General features: G+C 36.4%; 1 protein-coding gene across 10 annotated transcripts in view; it reads left to right on the top strand.

The window, feature by feature from the left end:
* The window catches only part of ATP11B (ATPase phospholipid transporting 11B (putative)), an 87,139-nt gene that overhangs the window by 43,613 nt on the left and 25,843 nt on the right, over positions 1-17,683 (top strand). For all 10 annotated transcript variants that reach the window (XR_016469704.1, XM_090147537.1, XM_090147536.1 and 7 more), the window contains 17 exons: positions 1,752-1,832; positions 6,103-6,210; positions 6,403-6,531; positions 6,649-6,752; positions 7,312-7,359; positions 8,346-8,410; positions 8,932-9,013; positions 10,231-10,381; positions 11,582-11,779; positions 12,070-12,228; positions 12,477-12,649; positions 13,423-13,491; positions 14,071-14,144; positions 14,224-14,327; positions 14,466-14,647; positions 15,458-15,661; positions 15,932-16,085. Coding sequence is in view for 9 of the 10 variants with exons in the window: in XM_090147537.1 (XP_090003663.1) it covers positions 1,752-1,832; positions 6,103-6,210; positions 6,403-6,531; positions 6,649-6,752; positions 7,312-7,359; positions 8,346-8,410; positions 8,932-9,013; positions 10,231-10,381; positions 11,582-11,779; positions 12,070-12,228; positions 12,477-12,649; positions 13,423-13,491; positions 14,071-14,144; positions 14,224-14,327; positions 14,466-14,647; positions 15,458-15,661; positions 15,932-16,085 (2,085 nt within the window). In the remaining variant the exon portion in view is untranslated. The remainder of the gene's footprint in view (positions 1-1,751; positions 1,833-6,102; positions 6,211-6,402; positions 6,532-6,648; positions 6,753-7,311; positions 7,360-8,345; positions 8,411-8,931; positions 9,014-10,230; positions 10,382-11,581; positions 11,780-12,069; positions 12,229-12,476; positions 12,650-13,422; positions 13,492-14,070; positions 14,145-14,223; positions 14,328-14,465; positions 14,648-15,457; positions 15,662-15,931; positions 16,086-17,683) is intronic.

Genomic DNA, 17,683 nt, shown 5'->3' with positions numbered 1-17,683 from the left:
CCAGAGAGAGAATGTAAATGCTACTTACGGTTACCACAAAGTGTTGCTTTTTTCAAGCTTTTGTTTCTTCCTAATGCAAATTTACTTACGTAATTCAATTTCAATCACTTTTCTTTCAAACTATTAGTTTAGACTTAAGTAATGTCTAAACACAATGTCCATGAACCGATGTGAACCTAAAGGCAGAACTTCTATTCAGAGCGTTATCTTATTCTTCTCTTAATTCATGACTTGAATGAAGACCCTAATTTGTATGTCTTGTGTTATGTGTCTTTGTTCTTGGAAACATAATAGGAATAAAGCTGCAGTCATTTTTGTTCTTTGTTGCTGTTTTTCTATTGAACAGAATTTTGTTTTTATTCAAATCTCATCTAGAATTTCAATTAATGCATTATACTTTTCTTTTTACAAGGCAAAGATGCCTTTAACATTTGATCACCATGGTATCTTTTCTGTAGTATGAATCTTGTGTCACCACAATGCAGTGTCTGTCAATGCCACTTTATTCCACTGGGGATGACAGGGCTGGGGCAAGTTCTTATTTATAAATGTGAAGTACAATCCGATCCACACTGTCCACCTCACATATGCATGCCAGAAACATAGTGGCAGACTGCATTTTGGTTGCGTGATGCTCTGACCAGTTGTATAATGGATGTGTGTCCACCTTGTAGCAGGCACTGGTCTGTGGCATTCTGGTGAAATAAGAAAAGGAGCAATATGCCATGGTGATTCCACCAGTAGAAAACTTGCCCCCCTTTAACATGTGAGCCCATCTTGAGAAAGAAGAAGAGATTGCAAATGGCAGAAATGTCATAGTTACGCTTATCCAGCCATAACTAGAGGCTCCTGGCAGGGGCTGTCTGGGACAGGGTGCTGCTGGGCTGAAATTGTAATGCTGCAGTTGAAGAACACGCGATACTGCAAGCTAGCTCTGATTTTGTTGTGTTTTCAAAGTTGTCTGCATCTCAAATAAATAAATAGTGCACGTGTTGCAATGTCATAAGCTGTTTTCTCTGTGGCTCTTGGCTCTTAATAGAGTAAACTTCACATGTGATTTTCTTTTTCTTCTTTAATGGTTCCCAAAGCAATGCCATAAGTCTCAGGTAAAGTGAATCAAATCAATGTCTGTGGTTTTGAATAGCCCTCTTGTGTATATTTTCTTTGCAGCACTTGACCATGATGTTTTTTCCTGCAGCAGAGAAGAGCCACCAGCATACCACTTCCCCCCCACGCACACATTTTAGTGTATACACTGCACTTTGGCATGAAAGCAATGATAGCACAAATTGTGAAATGCGCATGTTGGAGGAACCAAAAAGGAGCAGTCTAAGAAAAGGGCTTCTTTAATATCTGAACTGCTGGCAACTGCTGTTTTTAACTTCATTTTCACTTCTGAAGTGTTTGTTATGTTCTGTGCTGTTGTAAAGCAGTTGATTGTATAGAATGGTGAAACTGCGTAGCAAAATGTAGATTTGACTTCATCAGGTGAAAATATATATTTTAGCAATGAGTCATAAGATTGGCACGTGCATTACAGATGTGATTAAGTCTGTTCTGTGGCCTAGCACCTTTGTACCAATCTTGACATCTGTTTAGATGTCAGGAATTGACTTTTGTTCAAGACTAAAGGATGTGCAGTAAAATCCCTATAGAACTTGAAAAAACACTTGTCATGGGTTTGGGTTTTTTTTTTTAATACAATTGTAAAATCAAATTGGGGCTAATTTTTACATTTTCTTCTCTTTTAGCTCATGATAGATACCCCTACCAGTCCTATTACAAGTGGATTGCCATTGTTCTTTGTCATAACTGTGACAGCCATAAAGCAGGTAAAGGGGAAAAAATCCTGTAGCATGGATCTTGTATTTTTAAGGTGAAGTTAATTAACAAAGTGTGACCAAGATAATGTTTAGAAACAACAACAATTAAAAAGTGATGTCTTCAGAAATATTTTGTGTATTTTATGTTTCTTGTTAGACACTTTGTCATTTTGCTTAGTTGTCAAGCTCTCACTGACTCACCGTAGTACCCTTAAATGGACAGTGAATGACTGTCAGACAGCATTTTTGTCTCAGCATTACATGTCACTTGTTATAAGGCCTTTTTGGAAAGCCCTTTGCTTATTCCTTTGGCACACCTCGCTACATATTAAAATGAATCCTTCTCTATAACTGTGAGAAAGGAGCTTGGGTATGTGGTGCAACCCATGTATGTCAGTAGTTAAAAGGCAAATTTTGCTCCAAGGGATATGTTTCATGGCATGAAATATACATTAACTATAATCCTATACCAGGTAAAAGATACCATTTGGGAAGCTTCTGCTTTTTTTTTTTTTTCAGTTGCATAAAACATTTTGGAATACTTTATAGCACTTGAAATAAGAAAAATCTTCTGAGTTGGGTAGGAATCTTCTTTAAGCTGGACTGGATCCTGGTAATACCTACAAACCCTTTAAGGCTAACGTAGAAAAAGAATCTTCTGCTTTCTTCTAACCCTTAAGGTGAGAGAGAAAGAAACAAGCATTGAAATAAAGTGGTGTTGTGGCTAGAAACTATAGTTGTTTTTGCAGACAGATAGTTATCAGGAGCTAGCCCCTTCTGAGGGTTAGACAGTGCTGACTTGAGAAGACATTCAGTCATAGCAACTGAAAATTAAGCAGGAGAATTTTTTGGAGTTGAAGTTGGAATGTCCGTTTGCCTCTTGTGACAGCAAGACCCAAAACCACCCTGAAGTAGGCTAAAATAAAAATAGCTCTGGTTTTCAGTCAGATTGGTGTTTGGGGCAGAGGGGAACTTGCTGCTGTAGAAATCTCTGAATTGCCATTTGGTTTGTTGCTGTGCAGTTAATATATGCAGAACCCTAACCCAATTCAGCTGCTGTGCTAATGCCAAAAAATGTATTCAGGAGCTATCATTGTAGAAAATGTTTTTCAAAGCTGTACAAGATGAAGCAGACGTTGAAAGTTGGTTACAAATATTAGGGTGGTTTGTATTTTTTTGGAAAAACTTTTTAAAAGTCCAGTATAGTCCAAGATGATCTATTGCCTTCTTGTTTCCCAATGTCCAGTCTTACATTGGGAAGTTTAAGTATTTTACCATCACCTGAAAAGAACAGAGATTCTGAAATTCATTCTGGAAAATTCAAATCATATGAGAGTTGGTGAGCATTATGAGTTTTTTCTGACCATTTCAGATTTATTTTCAAGGGCTATTGGAACCACTGAATCTGATCTGATGGACTCTTGTGTTTATTCTACCTGCTGCAAAGTGGGCAAACAATATTCACAAGCTCTTATCTTGGAAAGACAATTCAGTGTACTCTTTCCAACAGACTGCCCTTGAACAGAAGGAAATATAAATCTTCTTTTGGAATGCAGAGGAAAACACCCTGTGTGGTCTCCAAACCAGTTCCCATTTTCTCTCCACCAGAAGTGGAATAGGAAGAAGTTTCTAGCAGAACTTCAGGGTACAAATTACATGGGATAAATGTTTAACTGTAATTCAGTGGTCTTTCCAAAGATAAAAAGGAAATGAGAGGCGTTATCTGTATTTGTGTTTGAGAAGTTCAGCAGCAGATGGAAAAGCTCTACCATGTTTTCATAAGGCCTGTTAACTTGGTATCCCTATCAAACCTCAGAACTTCACTGTATTTTAATCTCAGCCAAGGAGATGGAACCTTTTCTTATCAGAAGTGCAATTGCACCTAGGTCAGAAGAAGGACGTAAAGACTGCAAAATGATGCAACTCATGCTGTGTCATTTTGTCAAACTTGTTAGTTTGGAACACTTTCCTCCTCCTGCCTCTGAAGATTCTTACGCAGTCCACAGAGGAATCAAAAATAACAAAGTCAAGAAAAACAGAACAACAGATTTTTTATTTTTTTATTTTGTGAAGATAACATTTTCTAAAGAACTTTAGGGAACTTGATGCGTTTCAGTAAGTTCTTAAGTATTTAGCAAAGAAGTTTATTGGACACATGGATGTTTACATGATTGCCATATGAATGAGAAGTAAATGCTTTGCAGAATTTGGTTAAATATGCAAGTAAACTGAGAATGAAAACCATGCAATGCGGTTTGCAGGCTGCTTTAAATTTGTTCTTGCCTAAAGTACACAGATGCTCTTCTATTAGGAGGAATTAAAGATATAATCAGAGTGATTTTTATCTGTTTTCTGTTCATGCAATTAAGAACTTTAACAGTGCTCCTGCATCTTTCTTTTGATAGTATTTTTTGCACCATTTTCAAGTGAGGATAAGGTACTCAAAAATGCTGCAGTGGGTAAACTTTGGGGGCACTTACGCTGGCCGTAGGAAGTTGGCTCTTAAGAATTCCCTGGTGTGAGGTATCACCATTGTGTTGCAGGCAGTAGGTGTCAGATGGGGAAAGCGCTGAAATCTGTATTTTCTAAAGAAGGTAAATTTCTGTTCTCTGCCAAATGCCCATATTGCTCAGCTGTTCAGATTTATGAGACAAACATCCCAAGGTTACTTGTTTTTCCTTGAGTTCTTGTTTTCTTCTGTCAGTCACCTTTAACAAGGATCTGTAGGTACTGACTTTTGAAGTTTTTCATCCTAACTAGAAAAGAGCCTTGGAGAGTTACAGGATTCTAATTTCCCAATATCACTGTGTGGCTTCTGTTGTGACATTTTAATAATTTTTAAGCATTTAGCGTGTAAAATAAGTAAAATTTTCCCCTTTTTTGGTAGTAACCTAGGTAGTTTTGTACTTGCTGCTTTCATTTATGCTAGTGACAGTGTGGTTGCATGAAGGTAAAACTGCAGAACTATGCTTGAGCATGTGGAATTCATCAAATAATTTCCTTTCAAATGCAAGTCAAGTCTCAGAGTTCTCAGCTGCGTCTGGTTAATAGCCTTTGTGTTATGACATTTATACAACTTCTGTAGCATAATAGGAGGAGTTGGGATTATGAATGTTGTTTCAGGGGATCCTCTTTTTCTGTTTGCAAGTTTCCGTGGAAGTGGTTTTCACTCTTTTTCATGTTATTTTACACATAGAAGCATTCTAGGAAATGTCTCTGCTATTGCAAATCAGTCATGGAAGTCTTGCCAGCATGTATGAGGTGGTGGAGAATTTTTTGATCCTCTGTGGTTTTACCAGAAGCTCATGAATTCTGAGGATTCTTAAGAATCATCATTTGTTCCTTAATGCATAATATTTTATGGTAGCTGAGTCACTTCATTCTATGTATTAATGTAAGTTTATGAATCAGCTGCCAGAAAATGTCTTTTCTATACTGAATAAGCTTTTTTCTAATTCCTAATTGACATCTTACGTACTCTTCCTGTGAGCCTGCTTTTATTATTGGAGTTGAATGCATGCATGCATTCATCTCTTGCTTATTTGACTAGGTTTAGTGAGCAAGAGGCAGAACTTAAAGCTATTCAGTAATACTTGCTTACCTTTTTATATATGGGCACTGTTTTTGTTTTTTGTTTTTTTTTTTTTTAGAAAGATATATTACAGCTGAACTGCTTGCATAGACAGGTTGATTTCTTGTACTCACTTGTAGCACTTACCAGGCAGTACTAAGACTTGCAGGTCAGAGATCATGCTATTGGTCATCATGATTTTAGGTTGAGTAAGCAATGTATTAATTTCTTATGAAAGCAGGACAGGAAAAGTGCACCTGGATTCACTCTCATGAATGTTTGCACACGTGCACAGGATAAAGGATGCTTAAAGAGACGCCAAGTGTCTTGTAAAGAAATACTGCTTAATTTATGTATTAAAAATTCATCAGCATATAATACAAAATAGAGAAACTAGGAGTGACTGTTCCCTGTTTTGAGGTATATTAATCCATACAGATCTCAGACTAAATGAGTGCTTGTTGATCCCATCCATACAAAATGCCAGTTTGTTTTATTGAAACACAGGACAGTTATGTTTCCTCAGCACTTTTGCTACTTGAGTAAAGTAAATGGTTTCTCAGGTTCTTGAGTAATAGCCGTGGTTGATACTGTAGAGAAATAAGTAACTCCACGTAAGGCTGTGCAAGTTTGTTTGAAGCATGTTTACTTAAAAGAGGTGATGCTTCACAAGCTTATTCCTTGGAAAATAAATGTGTGTTTTCACAGGGTTATGAAGACTGGCTACGACATAAAGCAGACAATGAAGTAAACGGTGCTCCGGTTTATGTTGTTCGAAGTGGTGGCCTTGTAAAAACTAGATCTAAAAACATTCGGGTATGTGCCTAAAGACAGAGTGAAACTGTTCAAAAAAACACCAAAAACCAACAACTGAAGATCTTGTTTCATTATTAATCATTGTTTCATGGTGATTCATGATGTTCATGATGATTCAAGAACAGTTCTAAATTTCCATCTTCTTTTCTAAAACTTTTTTTGTATACTTCTCATTTATCTTCATTTCATTAGGTGGGAGACATTGTCAGAGTAGCCAAAGATGAGACTTTTCCTGTTGATCTGGTGCTTTTATCTTCTGATCGAGTGGACGGTTCATGCCATGTTACTACCGCAAGTTTGGATGGCGAGACTAATCTTAAGGTCTGGATTACTGTTATGAAGTAGAATGTAGCTAGTATGTAATGCCATTTCTTATTTTAGCCCAGGAATACCCTCTCTGATTTCTTTATCTGAAAGTTAATGGATGGTGTTTTCCAGACACATGTTGCGGTCCCAGAAACAGCAGTGTTGCAGTCTGTTGCCAACCTGGACAAACTTGTAGCTGTCATAGAATGCCAGCAGCCAGAGGCAGATCTATACAGGTATAATTAATTTTGACTTTGTTTCAAAATACTTAATGACATGTTCACTGTTAGGAAAGAGGTGGATTTTGCTGGGTTTAAAGTAGTTTCAAACATCTGCTTGTATCTCAGGATTTAATAATGAGCGTAAGCGTTTATATATGTGATGAGTTGAATTGGAGTATTTCAATACTAATTGAGAAACTATAGCGTATTTTGAGTTTTAATTACAGCACTTATTTATGTACCTTTCTGTTCTAAACAGTAAACTTCTTCCCAAATTATTAAAAATTAAGTGGACAGCTAGTCCAGGCAAGTTGAAGAAATAAACTTGGATATAATTCTTCCAGGAGAATTTCAGTTCAGTACAGGGCTCCTTGCAAAAATTATTGCCAGTGTTGCCTTTGCCCTATTGTTCTCGTTTATTTGCACTGTTAAGACTGATTATTTTGTATTTGAGAAATGTTAATGATCTTTTTGTAGATGTGGAATGGCTGGGTGTTTATCTTATTTCATTTTGCACTTTTGAGATTTTATGTAGATGTATCTGACTCATGACCCTGTTTACCCTGTTTTGTAGATTTGTTGGAAGAATAACTATAAGCCAACAAATGGAGGAAATAGTACGGTAAGTAAAATGTTGTCAGATTAACGTTAAGAACATAGTGGTAATTAAACTGACCATCACAAAAAAAAAGTTACGGTTGAATAAACAACAGGGAAGGGTATTTTAAATTGAATATTTGGCACACAGATTATTTTCTACTGAGGGTAGTTTAGCGTGGCTGAGTCTGAAAAACAAGCTAAGGAAAAAGAGCAGTCAGCCAAACAACAAAAACATGAGTCAGACACTTCTCTTTTAAAGTGTGATCTTGTGTCATGATGCTAAGTGTGTCACAGAAATAAGCTAGTGCTACGATTCTTTCACTCTTTAATGTTTATAAATATTATACTTTTCTTGTAAAACTTCTACATGAATCAAATATGAAAGCAGTATTGATTTCCATTTAAGTTAATGCAGCCATTGGAATAAAGCATACAAAACTAACTTTGTATGAACTTTGCCTGTAACTGTGCCTTTATTTTCAAAGCACATTTTGCAGTTAGCTGATCAGATGAACGAATTATATTGACGAATTATATTAATAGATGTGAAGGGAAAAAGCACATGTAAAATTTTGTCTTTTTGCCTTAGGAACCAGAATTTGCATGGTTATATTGTCCATCCATCTTTATTTTACTGATATGAATAATCTCTTTTGAACCTGGCAGAGAATTTCAGTTTGACAGATGGGTAGAAGTAAGGTAAAACAGATAAAGCTAAAATAACATTCCAGTAGCACTGTGGACTTGACAGGATTTTGGCATGTTGGCTCTTCACTTAACTTGCCTCTCTGTCTGAACCAGACATTTGGCACATTTAGCTCAGCTGCTAGTTGTGGGACTCTGGTGGGAGGATATTGGGGTGACTAAAGGAAGAAACTGAGAGCTCTGGAGATGAGAGGGGATTTACAGAACACATTTGACCTCTTTGCATAGGAAACTGGATGTCATTAGCCCCACAGAGTATGGAACAACTCATTTTTAAATGCTCATATGTCTATTTCTTTTTAGACCTCTGGGGCCTGAAAGTCTCTTACTTCGTGGAGCAAGATTAAAAAACACTAAAGAAATATTTGGTTTGTAGACTCTTCTTAAAGCATGTTGATGATCTGTGGTTTAATACTACTTGCAGTGAAGAGATTGTGATAATCTTCCTGGTGGTTACCTGAGGGGATATGATAATAGATGAAAGTAATGATATTACACTAAAGAATCTCAAAAGGATACAGAGTTTCAACATCACTTTATGAAAATACTTCAAGTGTTTTGATAAAGGAGTAACTTTAATGGTTAAATGACTGATGTTACTGTTACGTTGTTCAAGACTTTCTCTTGAGATTCTGATTTCCGTAAAATACGTTTTGAAGAGCAGTAAGTAATAACGAACAGTATTTTAGTAAGTATTAAAATTATTTCAATATTACTGTTTTACTATAGTGAAGTATTGCAAATAATTACAAAATACTGTCTCACTGTTGTACTGAAGTAAATACAAAAATAGTAATCACATCTTGATTTTTAGTCTGTCTCTCTTAAACAAAATGCCACAAATTGCATACGTGCAGAAAGCAATATCCTTTCTCCTCTTAATTCCCAGGTGTTGCAGTGTATACAGGTATGGAGACAAAGATGGCATTAAATTACAAGAGTAAATCTCAGAAACGGTCAGCAGTAGAAAAGTATGTTTATTTTCTAATATCTTTCTTGCTTTTAGAATTGTTGTTTAGTCTTATTAACTTTAGTACCCTTGTGATCCCACTGTTAGGATGTAGGCAAAGGAAGAGGGGACAATTGGTTTACCTTACTTCTGTGTTATTCTATCCTTTATTATTTCTTTAAGTAACACACAGACTTGTAATACCTGAGGTTAAAAAGGACAAAGGCAGGAAAAGTTATTGTAGGAGCAGAGAACACTTAGTGGTAAGTGAAATGCAGTCTTGAACAAGGTGCTTACAGAAGTATTCTTCATAGCAGTTGTAGCCTCTGCTGTCTCATTATTGTAAGGCTGCATCATGTCTTTAAATAGGATGAACTAAAATCTTAATTGCTTGCAGATCTTTGTCCTAAATGCTGGTATCTGATACAACAGGAATATGGTTTTGTTTTGGGTACCTGGATAGGCTATGTCCTTAAAGATATCTTCTGCATTGAATCTTGTTTTTAACTCAAGTTGTAGGCTCAGTTTTAAAAAAACTTTGTGTTTTAAATAGGTGATAAATGTTCCTGTAATAGAGATTTAATACATTGAACTCACTGAATTATTTTAAAAGAAAAAGGAGTTTTTGTGTGTTGCCTTTCTTGTTACGAAAAAAAAATACCAGAGAATGCATCATCACATTTTTTTGGAAATGTGAGATTGATTATTCTTCTGTAGTCAGGTAGAAACCTGTTTGCTGCACAAGAAAAAATTCTGTCATGAAAGGGGTAGAAAAATATAACAGAATGTTATGTCTTTGTATAGCATACCTTGAGTTAAATAACTAGATGGACAAGGAAGTGCTCTTCTAATTGAGGAGGAAGGTTCATCTTCGAATTTCCAGGGTAATTGTTTCTGCTGCCATCGCAGCCTCACTAGATATTTGGGAAAGAAAGGAATGTCTGGAAGAAGGCTGTCAGCCCTCAGAATTCTGGACAACAGGTGTAACACAAGTCAACTGAGAATGTATTCTTGCACCTTAATTAGTCCTCCAGTTGGCTGTATGTAGAGTGCACATTAGCCAGATGTTGGATTTCTTTTCTTTCCTATTGTTTTTTTTGTCACATAGAAACTTTGGGTCCATGTGAAACACAGGTTAAAAAACATCCGCTAACTTTTCTGATCAGGTCATATGTACATAGTGTATCAACAGATTCAGTGAAATAAACTGAAATTGAATCTTTTTTGGCCTTGTTCTAGGTCTATGAATTCCTTTTTGATAATTTATCTAATAATCCTCCTCTTTGAAGCCATTTTGAGTACTATTTTAAAGTATGCCTGGCAAGCCGAAGAAAAATGGGATGAACCTTGGTACAATGAAAAAACAGAACATGAAAGGAACAGCAGTAAGGTAATGTAGTTCTACCCAGTAGTTTATCTGAGAAACCTTCATCTACTAGGTGTTGAGTGCAATATTTATTGTCTCTTTCTTCTTGGAAGTACAGGTAGCTACCACATGATCCATGTGCAAGTATGTGTGCTCTTGTCTTGGTATTTTTGAAAGAGCTTTAGTCCTCTGTAGTGTGGCCCTTGCATAGAAAAATTTAATCTCTGAGATTGAAGGGATTCTTTGAAGTGTTCCTTAAATCGACAGTTCAGACTTGTAAAGTTTATTTTGTTTGTTTTTGAGTTTTGTTTTGTAATCATTCTGTATTTTCCTGTTTGATTTCTGATTTCTGTGTGAGTCAGACATATTCCAAAGCAGTTTAGAAGCTGGCTGGAGCTGATTCTAAGAAGTAGAGGGCATTTTTATATCACAGAAGTGTTAGAAATCCAGTTTCCACATATGACATGGTGTTAGGCATTTAACACTCCTTTTATTTCCCATGGAGTTGAGAATTGAATCTGCTCACCAGTTGCCTTTTGTGTTTAAAGGTTCAAGTCCCAAATTAGAAAGCTTTGTTCTGTTTCATAAGCAGAGCATAACTTAAAGTTAGTACATAATTGTTTGGAGAGCAGAATAGAAGGATTTGGAGAATTTATTTGATTCTTCCAGGGTAGTTAAAAATGTACCACCATCTATTAGAACAGACAGCTTCCTCAAACATGTAATGTGAACTATCTTTGTAGTTCAAATGGAAGAATATCTCAATACCATAAGCAGTTAGTTCTGGTTTTCAATACAGCTATCACAAACTTTTCAGTATTCTAAAATAGCCTTATCTACAGGTGTCACTGTTAAGGAGTACTAAAGAAATTCACAAATTTTCAAATTGTTTATTGACTTTTCTTTTTAGTACCTGCAACCACTTAGGGCACTTTCAATTGTTGAAGTGGTCAGTTGAGTAAATTTTTTTATTTTTTTTTTTACCTCTTCTTAATCTGAAGTATCTGCTGTATAAATGACAGTAACCTCTGGAATGTTTTTAGATCAGAAGAAAATGGGCTATATATTTATTCTATTTCATTTAAGCGAGGAATTTGGTCTCTTCTTGCTCTTGTAACATACATTTTTTTTCATACATACTTGGAAAAAAAAAACCCAAACTAGTCAACCATGTTTGACCTGTTCACTGCATTAATCTTTATATTTTTTTCTTTTCTCTCATAGATTCTCAGATTTATTTCAGATTTCCTTGCTTTTCTGGTACTTTACAATTTTATTATACCCATTTCACTTTATGTAACTGTTGAGATGCAGAAGTTTCTTGGATCTTTTTTTATTGGCTGGGATCTTGACCTCTATCATGAAGAGACAAATCAGAGAGCCCAAGTAAATACTTCAGACCTCAATGAGGAACTGGGACAGGTAGAACTTCTTCTGTTTAACTTCATTTCTACATCTTTTTTAATAGTAAAGTTTACTATTACAGACTTTTTATTGACAGTGCTTTGATATCTGATTAGTTGAAAATAAGACTCAAACGTGATTTTATGGCCAAAATTGGAATTACTTCATGATCAAAAAAGATGGGTAATGAAGCGGGAGAACTAAGTTGAGGGCTTTTATTCATTGTGTTGCTTTTTTTCCTGGTTTAAAAAAAAAAAAAGTGTTACTCCACATCTGATTTTTTTTTGTTGTTTTTTATTTTACAAAAGGTAGAGTATGTGTTTACAGACAAAACCGGTACATTGACTGAAAATGAGATGCAGTTTCGGGAGTGCTCCATTAATGGCATAAAGTACCAGGAGGTCAATGGTAAACTGACTCCAGAGGGGTTTTCTGAAGATTCTCCAGATGGAAATAGGCATACTTTGGTAAGACTCCTATTTTTTTCCTTCACCATTAGGCATCTTAGTGTTTATGTTGGAGACAGAAAATTCTTCTGGTATTAGCATTAAATTAAAAAATCTGGATTTCAGAGTAGTTTGAAGCTATTAAGTGTTACTGAACAAAAAATATTTATTAAATAGTTGAGATCATTTTACATGAAGTATTTGACTTTATAGTATGTACAAAAGTGGGTTGATATGTAAATGTTACAAATCATGGTTCTTTTTTACAGATGAAAGAGGAAGAACTCTTCTTGAAAGCAGTTTGTCTTTGTCATACAGTACAGATCAGTGCAGATCAAACAGATGGTGCTGATGGACCCTGGCATGCCAATGGAATAGCATCCCCATTGGAGTATTATGCTTCTTCACCAGATGAGAAAGCTTTAGTTGAAGCTGCAAGCCGGTGAGGTTTAAGCCAAATTTACATGCTGCAGAAGTTGCCTTTTAGGGCTAGCAATTTGTATCAAGAACGATCTTAAAATATTTCTCTGAGAAATTTTAAAGCCTGAGGCCTGTCGCTACCAATTTATTATGAAAACATTCAAAAACATAGAATCATAGAATCACAAGGTTGGAAACAACCCATAAGATCATCTAGTCCAACCGTCTTCACACTGCCACTGCTACCACAAGGTATTAAACCATATCTCGCAGCTCCTCGTTCAGACGCCTCTTGAACACTGCCAGAGATGGCAACTCCACCACCTCCCTTGGCAGGCCATTCCAGTGCCTGACCACTCTCTGAGAGAAAAAGTTCTTCCTTAAGTCTAACCTAAACCTCTTCTGGTACAACTTGTGGCCATTTCCCCGGGTCCTGTTCGATGCCTGGGAGAAGAGGCCAAACCCCTCTTCACCACAACCTCCCTTCAGGAAGTTGTAGAGTGCAATGAGGTCTTCCCTGAGCCTCCTCTTCTCCAGACTAAATAATTCCAGCTCCCTCAGCTGCTCCTCATAAGAACATAATGCGTAGAAGCTAGGGATGTTGTGATATAGAATTAGAAATGTTTAGGGAAATGCTTTTGAAATTACAGTGAATGCAATATGTTGTTTTTGAAGAACTGTATGAAGTGGACACAAAGGCATATATTGTTTTGTTTTTTTCCATTTAGCATCCAGTAGGCATTATATGTACAGTTCCACAGCATCAAATAAATACCTATTTTCTTCTACTTTTAGGGTTGGAGTAGTATTTATGGGAACTAGTGGGGACAGTATGGAAGTAAAAAGTCTTGGAAAACCAGAAAGGTATTTTCATTTAAAAAAAAAAAAAAAGAAAACTCTGTATTCTTGTAAGAATGGCTTAATGTATTCAAGACAGCTTGCATCATAGTCCTTAAGAGTTCAAATTGAGATGCAGGAACTTTGTGTGAGAGTTACTCTGTGTAATTGTATATTTTAATGGTTTGCATATTTTGACCGTTCTTCAAAATTGAGGCTCTACTAGAGTTACAAATAGATAAAGGAATTGGGACGCTTATTCAGTTTCCATGATTTGTGCTTTCAGCTCTAGAATCAGCTGTGCTGGCAAGTCTCACACACACATAATCCAGTTATATCTTTAAACATTCCCAAAATTACTGTGTATCTGCAGCATGTCATAACACCTTTCATGTACATAGATATGTACAAAGTAATGAAAAACAACTAATTGCAGAAATGCAGATAATAGTGATTGTTGCTCAACTAAATATTGTGAAGTTTCAATATAAAAATGATACTTTGGGATTAGCTCTGGGAGTAAGTGTGCATTTGCAGTTGTAAGCAATTGCGTTTGGAAATTTATTTCTAAAACTGTGTTCTCTTTTGTTAAAACACAAAATAAAGGTACAAGTTGCTTCATGTTTTGGAGTTTGATCCAAATCGCAGACGAATGAGCGTCATTGTAGAGAGTCCCTCAGGTAAGTGATCAGAAGTTACAATTGAGAACTTCTGAAGTAATAAATATATTCTTAATTTCTATCCTGTTTTCCTTTTTAGGGGAAAAGCTTTTATTCACAAAGGGAGCAGAATCTTCCATTCTTCCTCGTAGTAAAAGTGGAGAAATAGACAAAACAAGGATACATGTTGATGAATTTGCTTTGGTAAGTGTAATCATCCTGCCCAGCTGATTTTTCTGGTTTTTCTGGTACAGACTCCGTGACTTGAAGAAATTGCAAGTCACACCTCGTTAGACCAGAATCTAGTCTAGTCTGAATGTAGTCTTTTATATTCTCTCATAGAAAGGACTAAGAACTTTGTGCGTGGCGTACAGAAGGTTCACACCGGAGGAATACCAAGAAATTGGCAAACGCCTTCATGAGGCCAGGACTGCCTTACAACAACGGGAAGAAAAATTAGCAGATGTATTCAACTTCATAGAAAGGGATCTGGAACTGCTTGGGGCTACTGGAGTAGAAGACAAGTATGTAATTGACTTTCTGCAAGCTGTGTTCAGAAACACAGCAAGTTTAGGATCTGTAACTGTATTATGATGCGTGCCACGAGAAGCTGTCCTGCCATTGCCAGAAGTTCTGTGCTATTTTTATTTACTGAGTTAAGGAACATTGAAAACATATGTTGTACAAACTGATTTTAGCAATATAACAATGACATAGTAAGCTTTATTAGGAGACATTTAATGCACGTGAAACAAAATTGGAATAGAATCACAGAAGTACAGAAACACCAAGGTTGGAAAAGACCTAAAAGATCATCCAGTCCAACCATCCACCTATCACCAATAGTTCTCACTAAACCATATCCCTCACATAATAATATTAGTAAGTGTTAAACTTGATAACTAATTCCTTGTGAAAACTTAAATATGTAGCTAATATACAGAGCATGCAATATGCAAGCAGAATGTTTGTAAGTTAAAGTGTATATTATCTGTTGGAATGTACAGATGGAGCACTTAAAATCTTTTCATGCGCCACGTTAGTTAGTGTTTGTGACAAACTGTTTGAAAGCTTCTCAAATGCAGTGATAGTGCTTAATTTAAGTTGAGATGTGCTTATTAGGAATTTTTAATTGCCATAATTAGTATTATTGAAATTCAGCTTTAACTTCATGAAATCTTTTGCTCATAACAGAATGTCATTACTAGACTTTAGTTCTTGAAAATACGTACTTGAAATTGGAAATGCAGTCTTAAATCATCATGATGTTACAGTACGTGTTCTTTTTTTCTCTGAAGTGTTTGATTGGTTAGCTAAGATTTTCTTGTTTCTAGACTGCAGGAGAAAGTCCAAGAAACTATAGAAGCACTCAGATTGGCTGGTATCAAAGTGTGGGTTTTGACTGGAGATAAGCATGAAACGGCTGTTAGTGTCAGTTTATCATGTGGACACTTTCATAGAACCATGAACATCCTTGAACTTGTACAGCACAAATCAGACAGTACATGCGCAGAGCAACTGAGGCAGCTAGCCAAGAGGTAAAATGTCCATGATGTCATTAACTGAGTGATGTCCTTGATTTTCTTTCTTTTAAAATTTTATGGTTATCATTTTATGTGCCTAATAAATGTTGTTTGTTTTTTTTTTTAATTTTCTTTCCATTTCCCTCTCTCCCTCCCCTTTAACTTGAAAAAGAAGTCTAACAGGTCAGCTTCTTTATGTATTGTATGCGCACCTGCATAGTTTGTAACAAAATACAAAGTTTTCCTTCACATCAATACAAAATCAACATTTTTGTCCCTAAATAGAATAAAAGAAGACCATGTTATCCAGCATGGCCTGGTGGTGGATGGGACCAGCCTCTCTCTTGCACTCAGGGAACATGAAAAATTGTTCATGGAAGTTTGTAAAAACTGTTCTGCAGTGTTGTGTTGTCGTATGGCACCGCTTCAAAAAGCAAAGGTAAGTATGGTTATAGTCAGCATTGTCTTGTAAGTCCTTTTATCTTGCTGTCTTAAAGACGGGCATTTCTGGAGATTGTTTCTGGTTGTCTCACCTTTTACGTGACTTTTGACTCTTTGCAATTCAGTTGGAATAATTTGTTCAGAAGTTTGTACGCGTATTTGTGAAACTTCAGAATTAGGTGGGGAAGGGAGTCAAAGTACTGCCAGAGTGGGATGGAATAAAAAAGCTAATCTTTAGTCAGCCTCTCTTGTGTTTTATGAGGCGGTAGTTATCTTCGTAGCATGCATAGTTTTGTGTTGCCTATTTCATTGTACCGTTCAAATTAAGAAGGCCAAGTGAGGAAGGAAGGTTGAGACAGTTTGTTCTAGTCTTGTATTTGGTCTTCTACCTTAGAATAAGTTTCACAAAATATGTCTAAGATTAAACTTATTCTAAGATAAGATGAAATGCAGATTTGTATTTCCTTAATCTTTAATTTTACTGCTTGTCAACATATGGCCTTTAGTTTCACTACTCTCATTTATACTTTTGTATTTTTTTATGGCTCTGATGCCCTTTGGAACATAAAATCATAAAAGCATAGAATGTCTGGGGTTGTAAGGGACTTCAAATCACCTAGTTCCAACCCTCTGCCATGGGCAGGGTTGCTGACCGCTAGATCAAGTACTAGATCTTGTTTCCTAGGGCCCATACAGCATGGCCTTCAACACCTCCAGGGACAGGGCATCCACAACCTCACTGGGCAGCCTGTTCCAGCACTTCACCACCCTTTCTGTGAGACACTTCCCCTGACATCTAATCTAAATCTCTCTTTTCTGGGAGGAAAGTATAGTATTTTTAATAGATAAGTATGTTTCAAAGATGTTCTAGCATCATCTCATGAGTTTACCAGGTGTTCTGTTGCTTTAATAGAATCTTCGAATTCTGACCTCTTGCAATTGAATACATGGAGTTGCATCTCTTTATGTGTAAGAAATTTTCAACTTGAATGAATGTGGTTTGGTTAAACCCTCTCCATCCTTGCACCAAGATTCTTCCTTCTGCTGGTTAATGTATTGTTTGGGTCCTCTTTCTTACTCCTCTCTTACCTGTTTCTTCTTCAGCATTGAATAATGGGGAGCAGAATTATAACCTTCAATTGGTAGTTCATCTGCTCAGGAAAGTAAAACAAAGATAATTAAACTTTTAAATCTATCAGGTCAGAGTTTCCTTTGTGGCCTTTACTGCTTATGACATTGAAAATTAGAAGAATCTCGCCAGGTCTGATGAAGGGGTTTAAATAAGTTTTCCATTCTAACTTCTAGCTTGATTTGAAAGTTAAAGCAGGGTCCAGAGAGACATGATAGTGGCCTTTTGGTATTTAAAGGGAGACTATAAGAAGGAAGGGGCAGACTCCTTAGCAGGGTCTGTTGTGATAGGACAAGGGGAGATGGTTTTAAAACAAAAAGAGGAGAGATTCAGATTGGGTGTAAGGAAGAGGATTTTTACAGTAAGGGTGGTGGGGCATTGGAATAGGTTGCCCAGATTGGTGATAGAAGCCCCATCCTTGGAGACGTTCAGTGTCATGGTGGACCGTGCTCTGAGCAGCCTGCTAT

The sequence above is a fragment of the Phasianus colchicus genome, chromosome 10, assembly GCF_987193195.1.
Source record: "Phasianus colchicus chromosome 10, bPhaCol1.hap1.1, whole genome shotgun sequence".
NCBI lineage: Eukaryota > Metazoa > Chordata > Aves > Galliformes > Phasianidae > Phasianus > Phasianus colchicus.
Note: the sequence above shows the minus strand (reverse complement) of the source record. Positions and strands in the feature narration are given on the sequence as shown.